General features: G+C 35.9%; 2 protein-coding genes across 2 annotated transcripts; both read left to right on the top strand.

The window, feature by feature from the left end:
• The first annotated feature begins 259 nt into the window (after positions 1-259).
• Positions 260-7,276, top strand: LOC140873599 (beta-adaptin-like protein B). The gene is made up of 15 exons (XM_073276779.1): positions 260-499; positions 821-1,018; positions 1,757-1,870; positions 1,976-2,226; positions 2,731-2,866; positions 3,021-3,200; positions 3,297-3,389; positions 3,484-3,695; positions 3,798-3,861; positions 3,961-4,140; positions 4,777-4,869; positions 5,350-5,744; positions 5,846-6,035; positions 6,109-6,312; positions 6,758-7,276. The coding sequence occupies exons 1-15, from the start codon at positions 413-415 to the stop codon at positions 7,055-7,057; spliced, it is 2,697 nt and encodes an 898-aa protein (XP_073132880.1). The 5' UTR covers positions 260-412; the 3' UTR covers positions 7,058-7,276.
• Positions 7,277-8,752: 1,476 nt separating this feature from the next.
• LOC140873615 (puromycin-sensitive aminopeptidase-like) lies at positions 8,753-17,804 on the top strand. Its single transcript, XM_073276802.1, has 33 exons — positions 8,753-9,219; positions 9,352-9,426; positions 9,526-9,570; positions 9,680-9,820; positions 9,931-10,006; positions 10,486-10,562; positions 10,827-10,940; positions 11,051-11,125; positions 11,205-11,312; positions 11,399-11,611; positions 11,716-11,777; positions 11,866-11,893; positions 11,979-12,065; positions 12,176-12,201; positions 12,887-12,950; positions 13,045-13,125; positions 13,257-13,304; positions 13,435-13,453; positions 13,588-13,592; positions 13,707-13,718; positions 13,860-13,916; positions 13,990-14,099; positions 14,172-14,252; positions 14,339-14,522; positions 15,114-15,262; positions 15,340-15,478; positions 15,554-15,700; positions 15,804-15,885; positions 15,969-16,144; positions 16,959-17,069; positions 17,167-17,283; positions 17,367-17,438; positions 17,537-17,804. Exons 1-33 carry the CDS (start codon positions 9,142-9,144, stop codon positions 17,615-17,617), a joined length of 2,940 nt encoding a protein of 979 aa, XP_073132903.1. The 5' UTR covers positions 8,753-9,141; the 3' UTR covers positions 17,618-17,804.
• Positions 17,805-20,462: the final 2,658 nt, after the last annotated feature.

The raw sequence follows: 20,462 nt of genomic DNA, 5'->3' as shown, positions 1-20,462 counted from the left end.
AATTTGTACCACATCTTGTATGGTTTTGTACCACATATTGTATTGTTTTGTAACACATTTAGGAACTCCAAAGCAAAACATGTTTGCATTTTGGAATTGTATGGTTTTGTACCACATATTATATTGTTTTATAACACATTTAGGAACTCCAAAGCAAAACATGTTTGCATTTGGGGATTTGTGAGCAAATTGTCATTTTATTATTATATTTTAATTTTAAATTAAATTAAATTATTCCATGAAAATGGACAATTCTACGCTGCTCATCTCCGGACTCCAATTTCAGTGTCTTGATTTTACATTTTCCTTTCCTTCATTGAATCAATATTATTATTCGTGGCCGATCGATCCCCTCTTTCTCCTTCGACTGGTCTGCACACGGCGGAAGCGGAGCTCTGCAAATTGAAGAGCGATGAGCGGGCACGATTCGAAGTACTTCTCCACCACCAAAAAGGGTGAAATCCCCGAGCTCAAAGAAGAACTCAATTCTCAGTACAAGGTGCCTCTTTCTCTCCTTCAGTCTATGTTTCGTGGGATTTTTTCAATTTGCGCGTTGATGAATCTGCGCGGATCTTCGTGGATGTAGTGTGAATAAGAGTTGGATCTAACATTTTTTTTGGTCTAATTGACGAGAAATGCTGTTTAGAGTTATCGTTATTATGTCAGATTTATGGGGTCTTATCTTCTGTTCATGCCATGTTGTGATCTTGTGGGTAAAATCGTGGCCTTTATTTGTTGAATTGGGAATCTAACGGACTGGGTGCATATTCATTAATTTGATCGCGTGCCATTTTTTACATGTGCGCCTTTGTGGATTCAGGACAAGAGGAAAGATGCAGTTAAGAAGGTTATTGCTGCAATGACAGTGGGGAAGGACGTATCATCCCTCTTTACAGATGTTGTGAATTGTATGCAAACTGAAAATTTAGAGCTTAAAAAGCTTGTATATTTGTATCTCATCAACTATGCAAAGAGCCAGCCTGATCTTGCTATATTAGCAGTGAATACGTTTGTTAAGGTAAACAGCTGTGTTTATTTGCACGAGCTCTTGGATGTTCATAGTTTTTATGTTTAGGCTCAACATATGATCCCCATTGTTACTTTGCTGGTTGAGATATGTATTGGGCAATCTGCCATGTACAAATTCAATTAATTGTTGCCATTTTGCTGTAATAAATGCATTTTGTACCTTTCAATTCACAGGAAAGATATTTCTCCCATGGAGGTTCGCAGATAATAATAATAATAATAATAATAATAATAATAATAATAATAATAATAATAATTAAGAGGGTGAGGGTGGGTCCTTATCTTTCATATGAAAACTAAGTCGTGCTCGCTGACAATGATAGTGCTTTCACCCCTCCATTTTTTTTATGTTAACAATCTGTGATCATCTGATTTCCACACTCCACCCATCAATAATAGTTAGTTTTTGTTTGCATGATTGAAGAGGGTGGAACTGCAGTGAATAAAAGAGAGTGGTTGTGCTAGTTAAGGTGGTGTATGAAATAGAATTTTGGTATGCACCTTAAAATATTTACATGTGTTGTATTGAAGAAATAACGAGAAGCTGGAGGCTGTTAAGCCATGTTTGGGTTAAACCATAAATGATATCTTAACTATCCTTTGCTAGGAAACTGGCACCTGTGTATAATGTTGTACCAATGTTTTTCTAATGATAGACTACAGCTTCTAAAACAATTTGTGAATGGCTATAGTGAGGGGTAAAGTTTCCTGCTATCATGTTTTTCAGGATTCCCAAGACCCAAATCCCTTGATCCGTGCGTTGGCAGTGAGGACAATGGGATGCATTCGGGTTGATAAAATTACAGAGTATTTATGTGATCCCTTGCAGCGATGCCTCAAGGTATATTCACCGATTTTTCTTTTCATTTTACTACCTCTGGGCATGATGAAATGTGGTTGAGTAATGAATTAAGTGATGTCCTTTTTTCTTCTCTCTTCATATCAGGATGATGACCCATATGTTCGCAAGACGGCAGCTATATGTGTTGCTAAACTTTATGACATAAATGCAGAGTTGGTGGAGGATAGAGGTTTCCTAGATGCTCTGAAAGATTTAATTTCGGACAACAATCCCATGGTTGTCGCAAACGCTGTTGCTGCACTTGCTGAAATTCAAGAGAACAGTAGCAGACCCATCTTTGAAATCACTAGTAACACGCTCTCAAAGCTTCTTACTGCTCTGAATGAATGCACCGAGTGAGTAAAAACGGCATGAGTGGTTCACCGTTATTCGGAGGAAAACTCAAATTAATATTTCACATTACCCACCTGTTATGCTCTTAATCACCCATATGTTAAGTTTTATACGCGTGTTCTAAGTTCGCATTCAATCACATTGATGTGGATTTGCTGATTTTCTACTCTTCCCTTTTAATGGGAGTTATGAAGTTATGGCTTTCTCTTCATCAACAGTTTACCAGATTGTCAAAAAATTAGAAGAATTATGTGAATTTTCCAAGTCAAGGTTTTCTTTTCATTTATTTTCCTGGGTGTGCAGTAAAAACTGGGTAATATTTATTAGTACTGAGATGAGATAAGTGTAAGGTGTTTGGACTATTCATTATAAAACTTTGAACTTATTGCTTAGCAGAGGACTAATATTTGGTGGAATGTTTATGTCCTGCTCTGTTTGATTTGTCAAAAGATTCGTCTTATTTTTCCATGCTCTTTAGTGCTGTAACAATAATATACCACCTTCAGGTGGGGCCAAGTTTTTATTTTGGATGCTCTTTCCAAGTATAAGACAGCTGATGCTCGTGAAGCCGAAAATATAGTGGAGAGAGTTACGCCGCGATTGCAACATGCGAATTGTGCAGTTGTTCTTTCAGCTGTAAAGGTTATAAACATTTACCTCTAGAATTTTTTGATCGAGTTTAACTTTGTTTAGTTGTTTATCAGCGTCTTTTTTTCCTTGTTTACTTCTTCCATTCGTCACTGTATTGACATTCAAAGCACATTACCTATGATGTAATCTTGTGGAACATTTGCAGATGATCCTTTTACAGATGGAACTTATTACTAGCACCGATGTAGTCCGGAATCTTTGCAAGAAGATGGCCCCTCCTCTTGTGACATTGCTGTCTGCGGAGCCCGAGATTCAATATGTTGCTTTGCGAAACATAAACCTTATTGTGCAAAAGAGACCCACAATTCTTGCCCATGAAATAAAGGTAATTCTACATGATGTCTTATACACATTCAAATTGGGATTAGAGGCTCAAACATGTTGGCGAATCTACAAACGATCGTGCTGCTTTGCCACTTAGGTGTTCTTTTGCAAGTACAATGATCCAATTTATGTGAAGATGGAAAAGTTAGAAATCATGATAAAGCTTGCATCAGATAGAAATATAGACCAAGTAAGTTGACTTTGGTTGCAGTAGATTGCATATCTTACCTTGTGCGTGAATAGATTGTGTTCCATTATTATCCTCTCTACACTTATGCTTGCAGGTTTTATTGGAGTTCAAAGAGTATGCTACTGAAGTAGATGTAGATTTTGTCAGAAAAGCTGTTCGTGCCATTGGACGATGTGCAATCAAGTTAGAGAGAGCAGCTGAACGGTGTATCAGCGTGTTGCTTGAGTTGATCAAGATCAAAGTAAACTATGTTGTTCAAGAAGCTATCATAGTGATTAAAGATATCTTTAGGAGATACCCTAACACGTATGTTCAATTTTTTTTATCTTTGAGTCTGGTTATTAGTGTCGGACTTGTTCTAATATGTTTTGACTTTCTGAACATAAATAAATTCGTTCTCTGTCTCAGTTATGAGTCCATCATTGCTACACTTTGTGAGAACTTGGACACCTTGGACGAGCCAGAAGCAAAGGTACTTTTTTGAGGGATGAGATCCTTTGGCGGTTGGCCTCTATTCAAAATGTTTCTTTCTGGCCACTTTGAGCTTGTTTTCCTCCATATTTCTTTACAGGCATCAATGATTTGGATCATTGGTGAATATGCTGAAAGAATTGATAATGCTGATGAGCTCTTGGAGAGCTTTTTGGAAACATTTCCTGAGGAACCTCCACAAGTTCAGTTACAGCTGTTGACAGCGACGGTCAAACTTTTCCTCAAGAAGCCAACTGAAGGCCCACAACAGATGATCCAGGTTTTTCTTTTATCTATTCTTATCTCATTCATCGTCTTTAACTTGTTTATGTCGTTCTTGATTGACCCAATCATCTGTGATTCATTTGAACATCGTTTCAATGGCGGCATGCCACAGTTGTTTGCAAGGTTTCATGTTTAATAAAAACTACTAGAATTTCGATATTGCAAGTAAAGATTTTAGGCCGATAAATGATCTGGCCAAGCTCTCGTTTTCAGCATGTTTTGTCTTGGAAGCCGTTGTTTTCTTTGATGGGAGAAAAGGGGCCCATATATTTTGTTTTATCATCCTCAGCTTAAGCCTTAGAAACAACACCTGAAGTTGCAAGGTTGGAGTTATGTTCCACCTCTCTGCATCTAGCTCCAGGATGCTTGCTGCTGTTGCGCCTTGCACCTTGGTGTACTCCTCATGTGCCTTGAACATTGTGTTTGTTCAGTTTTTGTTACCTCTTGTTAAAAAGGGCGTGTTTATGATGAATTTATAGTCTTTCCTTAAATTTAGTTTCCATGTAACAATTGGAGGTAATTCAAAATTTCCCATGTTCATACCTGAGTTTTGAATTAAGATTTTTCAAGATCCTTTTATCTTTTTTAAATGCATGTTTAGAATGTGGCTTCACTATAATCTTATGAACAGGTTGTTTTGAATAATGCCACCGTCGAAACCGACAACCCAGATCTTAGAGATCGTGCTTACATATATTGGCGACTCCTGTCAACCGATCCAGAGGTAACCATGTTTTTTTGTTAAAATTTTCAAATGCTGATTTATTGTTTCACAATATTCCGCTTTCTCACTCGTAAGAATTTGTATCTGATTGTCACTGCATGTTACACCAGGAAAATTTGAAGAAATAAAAGAAAAAGAAATTCTTTTCTGGTGTTCAGCTGAACTGGGGTTGATGTGGTGCATTTGTTTAGTTCAGCATTGCTTGTGCCAGCTTAGGTCTAGGTATTTTTCGGTTGTGTAGGACTTGAGTTTACCGTGTTTGGCATGTGGAAGAATTGGCCAGTCAGTTGGTTTTCAAGTTTACAACTCAGGTTGTGCTTGCGAGCCTGGTAGTGCTTGGTTTTCAGTGTTTCTAGTTAATAGATCCTAAGTCTTTCCACTATTTGTGTCTTAGCTTCTCACTCCATTTAGGCAAGGTAACCTTTTTTTGTATGCATATATTTCTTTATAGTTTATTAATAACAATCTTTTGAATTTCAGGCAGCAAAGGATGTCGTCTTAGCTGAAAAGCCTGTGATAAGTGATGATTCAAATCAACTCGACTCTTCTCTCCTGGATGAGCTTCTTGCTAACATTGCTACATTGTCCTCTGTCTACCATAAACCCCCTGATGCATTTGTAACACGTGTGAAAACCATCCAGAAAACCGAGGAAGAGGATTATCCTGATGGGAGCGAAGGAGGGTATTCTGAATCATCGGCTCAAGCTGCTGATGCAGGTTCATCATCGCCAGCTGTCACGGGTAATGCTCAGAATGCAGCTGGAAGGCAACCAGCTGCTGCACCAGCCGCTCCTGCGGCCATACCTGATTTACTTGATTTGATTGGCTTAGATAATAACAGTGCAGCTGAGGATCAGCCTGCAACCATTTCTGGGTATGCTTCTTGTAGTTCAGTTGTGGTTATTATGCGTTTTCTTTTCTTGTTTGAAAATGTTTAACCGGAAGATTCATCAACTGGAACCTTTTGAGTTGCAGACCTCCTTTACCAGTTCTATTACCTGCAACTACTGGTCAAGGTCTACAAATCCGTGCCCAGCTCACTCGGAAAGATGGCCAAATCTTTTACAGCATGTTATTTGAGAACAATTCACAGATTCCGCTTGATGGGTTTATGATTCAGTTCAACAAGAACACTTTCGGTCTGGCTGCAGCTGGGCCGCTTCAGGTATTTATTATTAGCAATTTGCTAGGATGTTGGCTTTTACCCTTCGTTCCAGCTAATATCTTTTTTCATTCAGGTTCCACAATTGCTACCTGGGACATCTTCAAGCACTCTTCTACCTATGGTTTTGTTCCAGAACGTTTCTCCTGGTCCACCGAGTACACTTCTGCAGGTTGCTCTGAAAAATAATCAGCAACCTGTATGGTATTTTAATGACAGCATTCCTATGCTTGTATTTTTGGCTGAGGATGGGAAAATGGAGCGATCAGCATTTCTCGAGGTACGAAACTTTTCCATAGCTAATTCGTTAAGAGTGATGAGGTCATTAATTTGTCGAATCCAAATGTGCTTTCTTCTGCTTTTGAGACAGCTGAATGTATTATATATGCTGCCAACAATATCATTCACCATGATACTGCCCTTAGAGATTATCTGTATGTTGATAACCTCAAGGGCGAACATACAAAACCACTGTTGGCCTCACTTCTCCTGAAGTTGGGCTGAAGATGCCACTGTGCCCTGTGGTAACTTTTGACGAAAATGTTAGCTGTCAAATATGGATGGATATGCGAGTACAAGAAATTGTGGATTGTGGTTGAATGTATGTTTGATTTGCAAACTACTAAAAAAACAACCAATGCATAGATGAATAAAACATATGAACGACATGGAGCTATTTTGCAAAATGTTTCTGGAAATTGATTTTGCACCTCTGTCCATCGCAGACATGGAAATCGTTACCTGATTCTAATGAGATCTCCAAGGACTTCCCAGCAATTGTGGTGAATAATTTTGAAGCAATCATAGACCGGTTGGCTGCATCCAACATGTTCTTTATTGCAAAGCGCAAGCACACAAATCAAGAAGTTTTGTATCTATCCGCCAAGATTCCTCGAGGGACCCCTTTCTTGATCGAACTTACGGCAGCCATCGGTATCCCTGGCCTTAAATGTGCAGTAAAAACACCAAACCCTGAAATGGCCCCTCTTTTCTTCGAAGCCATAGAAGCTCTCCTCCAGAATTAATATGGTTGTATCCTTTCTCTCTATTCCAGTTCCGATATGTTCTGGTTTTTTGTGTGGGTTGTGTTACGACTTCACATTTTTTGAACACCAAAGTTGGAGTACCTTATTGCTAGTCATTTAGCATATTTTCTTATCTATCGACGACCTTTTATTTAGCTATGCTTTGTGTCTGATGTTTGAATATGTTGATTAATTAATTACTGTAATTTTTTATCTTAATTTTAACATTTCAAGTCATAAAAATGTGGGGTTTGGGGTTGATTGCATCAGCTCCTCGTGAAAAGTTTAACCCCTAAAAAATATTAATAGGATCATGCATCTTTCATTCTTTAAAAATCAAACATATTTCATTGTATGTTATAAAAGTGGTGTATGTTTGTGATTTGTCCAATCTGGTAGGGAGTTTATGTCTTATTTAATCTCTGTCTTATTTTTAAAAATAAGTATAAGTATAAAATGTTATCAATTTTACATGGTGGTTTTTTTTTTTTTTTGAAATATTACATGGTGGTTTGGTTGTTTTCTTTTTATTTTCTTCTATTTTTTATTTTTTTTTTTTTAAGTGTGTAGATGCGATTAGCTCAAAATGTGCGACATTGGGAATGCGGAAGGTTGCACAATGCGGAAGGGTTGCAACTAAAATTGTAAATGAATCGAGTCGAACATAGAGAAAAATTCAAGATGGGAATATATTTGAGCTTGAGTTTGATTTCGACTCAAAATATTTAAACATATTCGCGAGTTACTAGAAAATAGAATATCATAATATATTATATTATCTTATATTTATCAATAAAATATTACAGTTTACTAACAGTTGAATAAAAACATTTAGGTTATAATTTGGTTCGAAAAAAATTATAACATATTTGAATTTTTTTTTGGGTCAAATACGCTAATATGTGTGAGTGAGACAGGTTGTTTCTTTAATATTTTCAGAAAAAAGTAATAATTTTGATATAAAAAATAATACTTATCATGAGATAAGTCGCATTGGATATCCGTTTCATAAATTTAGACGGTTTCACATGATTTTTTTTTTTTGCTTTTTTAATATTACATTTGATGTTTAAACATTTTAAATGTATTATATTTTGTTACAATACAACATAGTATTTGAATATCTTTTTAATGACAAAAAGATTGAAATGATTTTCGGGAATGGTAAAAGGTAAAATTTATAAATCATTTGTGTTGAACGATGTGAAAAATGATGCTTTAGAAAATGACAATAAAAATGGAATAGTACTGTCTTTTTTCGTTGCTAAAAGATCAGAAAATATTTTTATCCTACAAAAAAAAAACAATTTTTTTCAAAAATATAAACAAAAGAAACCTAAATTTTTTTATATTGAATAAAGAAATGTCAGTCAAAGTCTCACTGCTTTACATCATATTCAACTTCGCGTTTAATATTTTAGGATTTAGGATCCTTGAGAATTGAGATTTTTTTTATAAAAAAAATAAAATAAATTGAAATAACATTATCCACACTTTTTTTTTTAAAAAAATGGACATTATCCCCGTTTTATAATAAATCTTTTTTTATTTTTTGGGATTTTTTTTTTTTTAACTATTTTGTTAATATTTTGTTAATTGTTCAGTTGTCTCTTAGGTTTTTCTGAGAGATCTGTGTTTCTTTTGTCTTCATCCCTGATCATACAAACAGGTAACAAAGATGATAGAACAATGGCAATGGAAATAGAGTTTAATTAGTTTGCATTTAATTGATTATTTTTCTTTATATATATGATTTTTATTGTCCAATAATTTCAATTTATCCATATCCTAGTGTACAACCTTATAAGAGCCCCTGTTCACTCTGTTTCACTAAAATTTCTGCTCGGGATAAATTTTTTTTTTTTTATCAATTGCGGCGTTTTTTGCTTTATTCTTGAAATTCCATGGTGTTACTTTATCTGGGCATCCCTTGTTTTAGTTAAAAATTGAATCTTTTTTTTAATATCAAAGTCAAATTATTTTCTGGTTTTTGGGGAGAAACAGAATACTCAGACGGGTTTTTATTAAATAAATTTTTAATCAGTCTTGTCGGATTATTAGGAGTCAATTATTTTGATAGTATAATGTCTCGATTGATTCTACCATGCAAAGCTTCGATCTTGTCAAAGACTTGTCTCACGGGTTTGGTCTCTAACACTCCTGTAATTCCTCCATCCATATTTGTTTTCAGTTTTTGTTAGTTTTTTTAGCTCGTGATTATATGCATATTTTTCAACGTTGAAAAAGTTATGGAAATGTATGGCTCTGTCTTATGATCTTTGGTAATATTTCAGCTTCGCTTAAGTTGTCATGTTAGGGGGCGTTTGGTAAAAAATATTTGCTGGTGCAGAAAATTACCTATTTCCGAGGTTTGTGTGCTTTGTTTATGAATTTTGGCTTCAGATATCACTCTCCTGTTTCGATTGTGCCGTTTCAAATACACTTTCTTGCTTAACTATTGCCACCAGGTTCCTTATCCGAGGAGTTGTCGATTACCGAATCACTCATTGCCTGTAAGTTTATTCATTCATTAGGGAGCCTATTGATTTCCCCCAAACTTATCAAATTGCGAAATTCTCTTGGTAACATTATTCTTTGTGCTTGCTTTTCAACATCTTCTAGCGTGTTCCCAGTATCGGTAGAAGGTTTATTTGCTCAGTTTCAACAGCGACACTGCCAAAGCAAGTTGAAGAATCTACTATGGAGACACCAAAAGAGATCTTTTTAAAGGACTATAAGCAACCTGATTACTTCTTTGACACGGTAATCCAATATGCATCTGGATTCTTGTTGACAAATTTCAAAATGTACATGAATTTCTGATATTTTTTTATCATTGCCGATCTGAACAATGAAATACGCCATTTTCTTAGGTTGATCTAAAGTTTACCCTTGGTGAGGAAAAAACGATTGTGTTTTCCAAAATTGCTGGATATTCCAAAGTGGAAGGTATTTGATCATCTTTTGAATAATTTTTATTGTCTCTTCCCTTTTTTGCTTATACAAACTTCCGAAATCTGAAGTTGTGTCCTGTTAAAAGAAAAGCTGAATTAGAAGTCCAATAGTAAGATTTATGGCCTTTGGCTTTTCGATGTGTTTTCCTTTGACCAAATATTTGTTTTCTTGTGGCTCAATAGCTTGTAAAGCCCATATTGGATGCCTTATGAAAAGGTTTATGCCTAGCGGCCCTAGCCTGTACCTTGGCCTGGACTGTATGATACCTAGGCACCTATGTGCACCTTACACCTCCTATGAATTATGATAATTTGTTTTTAATTTAAAGTGTCTTATGTGACTCAAAAAAACTAACATGTCATTTTTTTTTTCAATTATGCTAACAATGTAACTTGAGTTTTGTCTTTCGTAGTTAAAACAATTTGGATATTCTTGAGAAATAATTTCTATCATCTGCTTTTCTTCATAAACAGGTTGTTCTTCACCTCTAGTCTTGGATGGGGTAGACTTGAAACTGATTTCATTGAAGATGGATGGCAAGGAACTGAAGGTATGTAGCATTAGGCATATACTGAACTTTGTCTGAGCTATCAGCGATAAATGATTTTTTTGCATCAATTTTACTATATTAGTTAGCTTATAGTATTTAATCCCCTTGCTTTTAGAGCCGGGACTGATTGCCCTATTGTCCCACGTATCTCACTCCGAATTGAAAATTTTATTTATTATTTTTATCATAGAATTGAAAAGTTTATTTGATATCATGTACACTTGATTCCTTAGTGCTTAATAGAGTACAAATCTTTGTTTACAGGAGGATGATTTTCACCTGGACTCACGCCATCTGACTATTAAATCACCTCCAGTTGGTAAATTTATATTGGAAATTGTCACCGAAATCTATCCACAGAAGAACACAAGTTTAGAGGTTCTTCCCGAATTTGGAATCATCTTGTGATTGTATTGAAAACTTATTGATGCACATATATGTATAGTGTTTGATTTCTCATTTTGTTCATCTATGGATTATTCATACAGGGGCTTTACAAGTCTTCTGGCAATTTTTGCACACAATGTGAGGCAGAGGGTTTTCGAAAAATTACATTTTATCAGGTATGCTACTGAATTGATGTCAAAACTTGTGCATTTATTCTTTTGAAACTTGCTGCTAAAAGTTTGGATACAACATTAGGACCGTCCTGATATCATGGCGAAATACACTTGCCGTATTGAAGCTGACAAGTCATTGTACCCTGTATTGTTGTCTAACGGAAATCTCATGGAGCAAGGAGACATGGAGGTTTTGTGTGTGTGTGTGTGTGTGTGTGTGAAAATGATTTTTGATGTAAATGGCAATGTGATTTGTATTTTGTTGCATTAATGCAGGGAAACATGCATTATGTGATATGGGAGGATCCTTTTGTGAAACCATGCTATCTATTCGCATTAGTTGCTGGACAGTTGGAGAGCAGAGATGATACTTTTACGACTAGTTCAGGTCGAAAGGTCTTACTTCGAATCTGGACCCCTACGCAAGATCTTCCAAAGACAGTTCATGCCATGTACTCTTTGAAAGCTTCAATGAAGTGGGATGAAGATGTAAGATGTATACTTTTTTCAAGTGCTTTCAACGTTATGGTTACCTTAAAGTTAAAATGCACTTTATTATTTCTTTACTTCTTTGATGTTTTCTTTCTACATAGGTTTTTGGGCTCGAGTATGACCTGGATCTGTTTAATATTGTTGCTGTTCCAGATTTTAACATGTCTGTTCATACCTCTGAGACCTGTATTTCATTCTTTAGATTAATTTTAAAACATTTCTAAAGGATCTCTATTCATCCTGATTGACAGGGGAGCCATGGAAAACAAGAGTTTGAATGTATGTTGAATACCAAACCACTGCTTTTTATGAATTTACGTAATCGACATGTTGCCTTGAATTCTCTGATTTTGTCTTTTTCCAGATTTTTAATTCCAAACTTGTCCTGGCATCTCCTGAAACTGCTACAGATGGAGATTATGCTGCAATTTTGGGTGTCATTGGCCATGAGGTGTGTCACCTTTTGAGACTGCTGCAGTCAATTTTTTCTTTGACTTGGTGATCTACTCTGTTGGGGTTTTTTGCCCTTTTTTATTTTTTTTCTCTCATCTGTTTTTGCAGTATTTTCACAACTGGACAGGAAACAGGTTAGTTTGTACCTCTCAATCTCATAATTGCGGTGATATTATCTAATTTTTTGTCTCATGTGTTGGAGTATTAAATCGTGGCATTCATTGGCTTTTTTTTTTTTTTCTTCGCATGATTTCAGAAGAGAACTATATAGGACTTGTTTGGTTTGGGAATTTTAGGAAACGTTTTGGGAAGTAAATTGTATGTTCAGTTATTTATCCGTTTTCTTATTTTGTTAATTGTTAATTGGAGTACTCGATTTTGACAACTGACATGGGCTGGTTAGTTATTTTTTTCACATGATTTCGTACGAGAATTATATCACTTCTTGTATTTGTTTTGGGAAAATAAAATTGTTGCTGGAGATGTTAAATCATGTCAGAAATTGTGTAATAAAATATTTTTAAATTAATTTTGGCTTATAATATGATATAAATGTAGATAAAATTATTTTTTGGGCAAAGAAAATAAAAATGAATGAGAACGCTTGCTTTTGCTTTGGGGGAAATTGTTTTCCCAAAAATGGAGAAACAGTTAAGGATGATTGTTTTCTATATTTGAATGTTTAGTCCACTCAATTGATTTGCACCAGTTGATTTCTTTGAAATGGATTTTGTGATCTTGTGCTGCATTCTTGTAGAATGCACCATTTGAGTTGTTATAAAGTCTTAACATTAATGTTGACATTCAACCAAATTCTAGAGTGACATGTCGGGATTGGTTCCAGCTTAGCTTGAAGGAAGGCCTCACCGTTTTCCGGGATCAGGTGGAGACACATCTTGTGCAGTTGTGCTGGAGTAGGCATTTAAGGTTGTATTAGCATCCCAGCTCGAGACACTAATTGAAATGCCTATTTCCAGGAATTCTCATCTGATATGGGCAGTCGTACAGTACAACGGATAGCCGATGTTTCAACACTTAGAACTTATCAATTTCCTCAGGTATGGACAAAGTAATCTAGTTGCGTTTCGACATACATTTTGAGATCACTTTGAGCTGTTTATGGTCAGATATATCGGAACCTATCAAACCTCGTGAGTTGTAGTCACTGGCTTTTATCTTGATTTTCCAGGATGCTGGCCCGATGGCTCATCCTGTGCGACCTCACTCTTATATCAAGGTTTCAAACTCACTCTTCTGCTAATTCCATTTAAATAAGGTTGTTGTCCTGAAGCTAGTACCACCTAAATTTTTTATGTTATATGAACCTTCTTTTTTTTTTTTTTTTTTTTTTTTTTTGCTTTTGACAGATGGATAACTTTTACACCGGCAAGTGCCCTTTTTCTATATTTGACACAGATACCATTTATCTTTCATTACTTTTATCTGATGTTTGGGTATTTTGGCTCTTCCTTCTACTGATGCAATGAACGTGACGGTTGGTCTTAATCTGAAACATGCAGTAACGGTATGTTTTTGGCATCATCATCGTTCTATCTCTTTAAATAGAAGTTTCTTCTGTGTGTTTGGATTATTGACTCAGTGTTCTTTTTTCTTCCTGGTTTTATTTCCTTATTCGCAGGTGTATGAAAAGGTTGGCTTTTTTCTGTCCATTAATAATTTGTTTTTGCCTTGGGCTTGAGGGTTGGCCCCTTGTGCTTTCGGATCTTTGAGTTGTCGGAGCTATGGATTAGTTTTGGTTTCATCGTTGCTTAGTTGAATCTGCTTTTATCAGGGAGCCGAAGTAGTCAGAATGTACAAGACATTGTTGGGTAGTTCAGGATTTCGGAAGGTAAAGAAGAACATTGTTGCCAGATCCAATATACCACATGTATCATTCTAAATCTATTACTTCATCTTTTTAGGGCATGGATTTATATTTTGAGCGGCATGATGGGCAAGCAGTGACATGCGAAGACTTCTTTGCCGCCATGAGAGATGCAAATGGTGCTGATTTTTCCAATTTCTTGCTATGGTATGTTGTTAACCCTGCTTTAACTTTCGAAAATAAATTGTCTGCGGTACTTGATTTAAAGGGAAAATGTAGGTACTCCCAAGCTGGGACGCCTCGTCTGAAGGTTGCTTCCAGCTATAATACCCAATCCAAGACTTATACTCTGAAGTTTAGGTTAGAACTTGTGTTTTCATTTAAATCCAACTTCTTCTTTTTTGTGTTGTTGACTCGATGAATAGCATAATTTGATTGTTTTGCAGCCAGGAGGTTCCACCAACTCCAGGACAACCAGATAAAGAGCCAATGCTTATTCCCGTAGCATTGGGGCTTCTTGGCTCCGATGGCAAGGACATGCCTCTATCCTCTGTATACTATGAAGGAAAGTTGGAGAGTCTCACCGAAAATGGCCAAGCTGCCCACACAACAGTGCTCAGAGTGACACAGGTTAATCTAGCACTACACTTGTGATGACTAGAGCTGCAAATGAATTGGATTGAGTCAGAATCTTGAAACTCGAGCTTGAGTCTTCTTACTTGCACTGACTGAAAGCTCATTGCACTACTCTGTGCTCAAATTTGTCTTTACTTGGAGTTAGGGTTCGAGCTCCTTTTATTTGATTTGAAGTTAATTATCAACTATAGGCTCCAATTATGATCAAACACATTAGCTCATTTAATATTAAATACATTATTATTTAGTAAATGTCGATGAATTTGTCAGACTTGGTAGCTATTGATCGTGATTTGGGTTCCAATTCGGCTCTAAAGTAAATTCGGACCTGTTTTTAGCTTGACTAGTCTTTGATACTTTTAAAGACGAATCAAATGATATCTGAGTTTGCTTCATAGTGAGATGCCTCCGGATCTTTTGAAGGTCTTGATCTCTTTGTATTTTCAGTTGCTTTTATTTTATCCATCAAAATGCTCATTAATATTTTTTATCATGAGCTGCCTTGGTGCTTTCACTATTCCATGTTCCATTTGATATTTTTACAGTGATGATCTTATTTAGTTTGTGGTGGTATATTTTGAGCAGAAAGAGGTAGAATTTGTGTTCAACAACATCCCAGAGCCACCCGTACCGTCTTTATTAAGGGGTTACAGTGCTCCTATTCGACTGGATTCTGATCTCACTGATGATGATCTTTATTTCCTCCTGGCGAATGATTCTGACGAATTCAATCGGTATGCAATTTCAAAATAGACATTATGTTTACACATGGAATTACTTGAATTCTGAAGCATCCTTTTTTCTGCCTCAGTTGGGAGGCTGGGCAGGTGTTGGCAAGAAAATCGATGCTTGGCCTGGTATCTGATTTTCAGAACAGCAAGCCTTTGGTTCTAAGTAAGCAGTTTCTGCACGGAATCAAAAGCATACTTTGTGACGCGAGCTTGGATAAGGTATACATAGATCTGTCCATGTTTTCTTTTCTATGTAAATTCATTAATTTTCTTTACACGCTGCTGGTTATTTAGGAATTTATTGCCAAGGCAATAACTCTGCCTGGTGAAGGGGAAATAATGGACTTGATGGACGTTGCTGACCCTGATGCTGTTCATATAGTTAGGACTTTCATCAGAAAACAGATTGCTTCCGAATTGAAAGAAGAGTTGTTCAATACGGTGCATTGTTGTTTTACTCTTAGTCTTGTACAAAAAGTAGAAATAACCTGCCATTCCTCGAAATTTTGGGATTTAATAATGTTCTCTTGTACATGCTTCACAGGTCAAAAACAACCGGAGTTCTGAGCAATATGAATTTAACCATTCAAATATGTCAAGGCGTGCACTCAAAAATACTGCCCTCGGTATGTTGTTCATGTTTGTATTTATTTTTAAATAGAACCAGTTTCATCTTAACTAATATAAAGATGTGTCTATGGTTCGGCAGCTTATCTTGGTTCACTTGAAGATGTAGAAACAACTGAGCTTGTCTTGAACGAATATAGAAATTCCACGAACATGACCGAAGAAATTGCAGCCTTGGTAGCTCTTGATCGAAAACCTGGTAATATTCGGGATGAGGCTTTGGCTGATTTCTACAACAAGTGGCAGCACAATTTCTTGGTATGCCATTTTTGCATCTCTGGTGAATCTAGTTTCGTTTCTAAATCTTTTTTTTTATCTTGAACTCTATCTTGCATTTGGTGGCTATACTTGACAACACTATCCTGTGTGGCTTCTCCTATCTGTGCATGTAGCAAAGTAATCGAAGCATTGTCTCCTATCTGTGCATGTAGCAACGCAATCGAAGCATTGTCCTTTGACTACCGCATAGTTTATAATTTGGGTGGCTGTACTACTAGTTATATCTACTGTTAGTGTAGCGACATACCTTTGATCAGGTAAGCTGACATCAGTTTTGTAAATGGCGGTAAGCGGTGGGCGGTTCGCGCGGCAGCATCGGTGGTGCGGGCGGTTCAAGGCTGGTTTTTGTGTTTCCTGTGAGTGATTGGGTTAACTATTTTGTTTTGAAGAGAACATGTATAATTTATTAATAATTAAGGTTTTTAAAAACTTTTGTTGACTTTTGACGGTCTTCAGCTTGCCTCACCCACCTTGCCTGTCCCGGCTCATCTTCAACCACATAAGGCAAAGGCGGTTCGGTCGATGGCCGCCTTTGCTGCCATTTAGAACTTTGGCTGACATATGTAGAGAAAATTGCAGGTCCAATTGTGCTATTGAGATATTTTAAGATTCTCTTTGTTACCCTTTTATCCATGTACCGGGATGATAAGAAATCTCTTTGAATCATACACGGATATTTCTGTGAGATGCGTTGCAACAAAAGTTGAAGATACCAAATTTGTTGTAATAAATCACCTGAACTGAGTAATTTTGTGAGATTTTATGAAAAACTGAGCAGTTAAATTTTCACCAGGTGGTAAACAAGTGGCTTGCGCTTCAGGCTACGTCGAACGTCCCTGGGAACATTGAGAATGTACGGAAACTCCTGGACCATCCTGCCTTTGACATACGCAATCCGAACAAGGTTTTTAACGAATCAAAAGCTGGTTACTTCAACTCTAAAGATAGAATTTTTTTTTTCTTTTTTGCAAGAATTGTGAGTTATTTTGAAATAAATACAGGTGTACGCACTTGTTGGAGGATTCTGTGGATGTCCAGTCAACTTCCACGCTAAAGATGGATCGGGCTACAAGTTTTTAGGTGAAATGGTGGTTCAGCTCGACAAGCTGAATCCTCAGGTCGGACGACTGTTGCCTTAGCTCGTAGTCTCATACTGGTTTTCATGCGATGTTTCCTTAAAATCATGTAATAACAACTGCAGGTGGCTTCACGAATGGTGTCTGCCTTCTCTAGATGGAAGCGTTATGACGAAACTCGGCAAGCTCTTGCTAAGGTACATACAGTCCATTCTCACCAACATTGAGAAAAAATCGTCCTTCAGCAAAAGTTTTCCAGTTTTGGTGTCGTGATATCAAAATTATACTCTTGCAGGAGCAACTCGAAATGATTCTGGCAGCTAACGGGCTATCCGAGAACGTGTTTGAGATTGCATCCAAGAGCTTAAATGCTTGATCCTTTTTATATGTTTACTTGCTTGGGTGAAAGTACAAGAACCGCCACCAGTTGGATCGAGTATATCGCAAACATGATGATCAAGATACTGTTTGATATGATTGATGAGATAGATATAGATTGTTCAACCAACTATCAACGAAGATCATGAAATAAAAAAATATCTTATATCTTTCTATTTTTTTAATCGACGTACACACGACTATGGAGCTCGTTTTTCATGCATCGCTTGACTCGTGAGATATGGCGATAGAAAGAAAATTGATATATGACATGAGTGATACAAAAGTTATAAATTAGGAGTTCACAATAGTGTTCTATTAACAATCTAAAATTTCACCTATAATCATTAGGTGAAACATGGCCGCAGAAGTGGAACCATATGTTGTTGACAATTCTTTGTACTTTTGTTGCCATATCAAAACTATGTTCAGAGGATGGCCCACTATTGTCGGCCCAACTGTACTATGTGGTCCGCTCCAAGGCCCACTAATTATAAATAAAACTAGCAAATGACAAGTTTGGTTTTATTCTCCTGGGATTGAAATTTCAAAATAATTTTAATATCGTATAATAATCGATTAGTTTTAGTTAAAAATGTTGATTATAGTGAAGACATACGTAGAAAATCAATCAACATTTAACTAATATTTAAAAAAAATAACATGAAATAATTACAAATCCTAAATCCATGCAGCTTTCAAGGGTGAATTTTCAATTTTGTGTTGAACTTCATTATATCATGGACATTTATCACATCTATTTACTTGAATTTCTTCATATGTATATATTTTTTGTTCGGGTAAATAATTGGTAAAAGGATAAGATCAAGAAATTCTACAATATTCAAAAGATTATTAAATTTAGCTCATTAATCCCCACATGATCCAGATGACAAACAAACAGCATGCCAGGGAGTAAGTTGACTTTTTTTTATTGTTAAATAAATTGAAAATATACAATTTTAACATGTGGATAGGTCCCCTCTCTCTGTCTTCTTCCTTCTATATCTTGAATATTATTTATGTAAAAAAAATTTAATAAAAATGGCTATTAAAATTCATTTGAATTGGAATCGATATTTCTAGTGTACGTGAAAAAAAATTGGGATTTTTCGAGAAAATGGGACCTCGTTATTTAATGGTGTCGAAAGAAAGCCAGTGCGCTTTGAAATTTTTCGACCTCCAGTGTAGGAGTGCAAACGAAGCGAACCTGTTTGTGAGGTTTACGAGCCCGCTCGATAAATATTTGATTCGTATTCGAGCTTATCGAACTCGAGCCGAATTCGAACATGTTCGAACTTTTTTTCGAGCCGAGCTCGAGCCAAAATTACTCTGTTCGATAGTTCGCGATAAGTTCGCGAGCCTTAATATTTAGTTAATATAATATAATTATATAATAATATATATACATTTCGAGCTTTCGAACCATAATATCCGAATAGGTTCGAATATTTCGAACCGAACTCGAACTCGAACTTTATTTCGAGCCGAACTCGAGCCAAAATATTTAAAATTATCGAACTTCGAATCGAGCTCGAACTCGAATATACTCTTATCGAGCCGAATTCGAACCTTAAAATTTTACCTTATTCGGCTCAATTCGGTTCGTTTGCACCCCTACTCCAGTGCATGCACTTGGCGCATTGATCAGAGTAAAATCCAAAACCAAGGGAAAAATATCATCTGCTGTGGAGAGAGAAACAACATTGGTGCTGTGCACTGAAATAACTTTGATTTACAATATTTCATGTGTATAATTAATTAAACATATTATTTTTTAATCCTGTGATATGAATTAAAGAAGCTATTTCAATGCACAGTACCTTGTGCTGTTTTTCTCTCCACAGTAGAGGATCCGAGTCCATTGAACAACATGATATATGCTCGATTTTATTCTGATTGCATATTAGTGTTTTGATGCCAGCGTTGATAAATTTTTAAATTTGTCATCATAAAAAAGAGGGGGAAAAAAGTCATATCACTTTATTAAACTTGGTCGATCGTCCGCCTCCCCATCAATAACAATAATTCTTAATTTCGACATTGAATTGGAGAAATATGATACATGCTAGATTATATTCTAAAAATAATTTTTTATTATAGATATAATATATATCACGTTAGATTATTTCGTCTAAAGAAAAGGACCATAGCAACACAGCTTGATACTAATAATTTCCATCAACTCAAATTCCAAATGCAGATGGATGCTTCGGATTCAAATCAAACACACTCACGCGCGTGCGCGTATATATAGATACACTCATACACACATAGACACCTATTTTCTAGGATTTTTTTGAGAACACATACAAACCTAAATACAAATATGCACACACAATTTCAAGATTTTGGGACACAGTTAACTATAATGCATCAGATGTGTCAAATCTAACCCTATGTTTCTGTCTAAAAAGAGTGCGTGAAACACTCAAGATTTCTTTCATAATTTTGCACTCACATGGAAGCATGTGCCCTTAAAAATATAGTAACAAATTAGTGTTTGGAATTTTGTCTTTTAATTCCTCCGAACACTGTTAAGGTCCAAATTCCGAATTCAAAATTTTCACATGTCAAACTAGCTACCTACATAAATGTACACCAAAATACACCATATAAATATATATTTTTATCTGAGAGCTGACAACAAGAATGCATATAATTTACCATTAGAAAAAAGAAAAAAAAAGAATGCACCTAATTTTATTTTTCCAAATCTTGAAACCAGTACTGAAACTACGTCAGGAGCAGTATTATATCCAATTCCACTTCATGAATAAAAACCATTCTTATTTCCTTGATAAAACAGTATAAATAATATATATAACGACAACATTTCTAAT

Source organism: Henckelia pumila, unplaced genomic scaffold, assembly GCF_033568475.1.
Source record: "Henckelia pumila isolate YLH828 unplaced genomic scaffold, ASM3356847v2 CTG_80:::fragment_1, whole genome shotgun sequence".
In the NCBI taxonomy this organism is placed as follows: domain Eukaryota; kingdom Viridiplantae; phylum Streptophyta; class Magnoliopsida; order Lamiales; family Gesneriaceae; genus Henckelia; species Henckelia pumila.
This window is presented reverse-complemented; position numbering and strand designations above follow the sequence as displayed.

Bases quoted from the DNA above. Each gene is read 5' to 3' on its own strand.
- LOC140873599 (XM_073276779.1), top strand. From the start codon at position 413: ATGAGCGGGCACGATTCGAAGTACTTCTCCACCACCAAAAAGGGTGAA. The intron at 4,870-5,349 runs GTAACCATGTTT...TTTGAATTTCAG, and splicing joins TCCTGTCAACCGATCCAGAG to GCAGCAAAGGATGTCGTCTT. The intron at 5,745-5,845 runs GTATGCTTCTTG...TTTGAGTTGCAG, and splicing joins CAGCCTGCAACCATTTCTGG to ACCTCCTTTACCAGTTCTAT.
- LOC140873615 (XM_073276802.1), top strand. From the start codon at position 9,142: ATGTCTCGATTGATTCTACCATGCAAAGCTTCGATCTTGTCAAAGACT. The intron at 14,100-14,171 runs GTATGTTGTTAA...GGGAAAATGTAG, and splicing joins TTTTCCAATTTCTTGCTATG to GTACTCCCAAGCTGGGACGC. The intron at 17,070-17,166 runs GTTTTTAACGAA...AAATAAATACAG, and splicing joins ACATACGCAATCCGAACAAG to GTGTACGCACTTGTTGGAGG.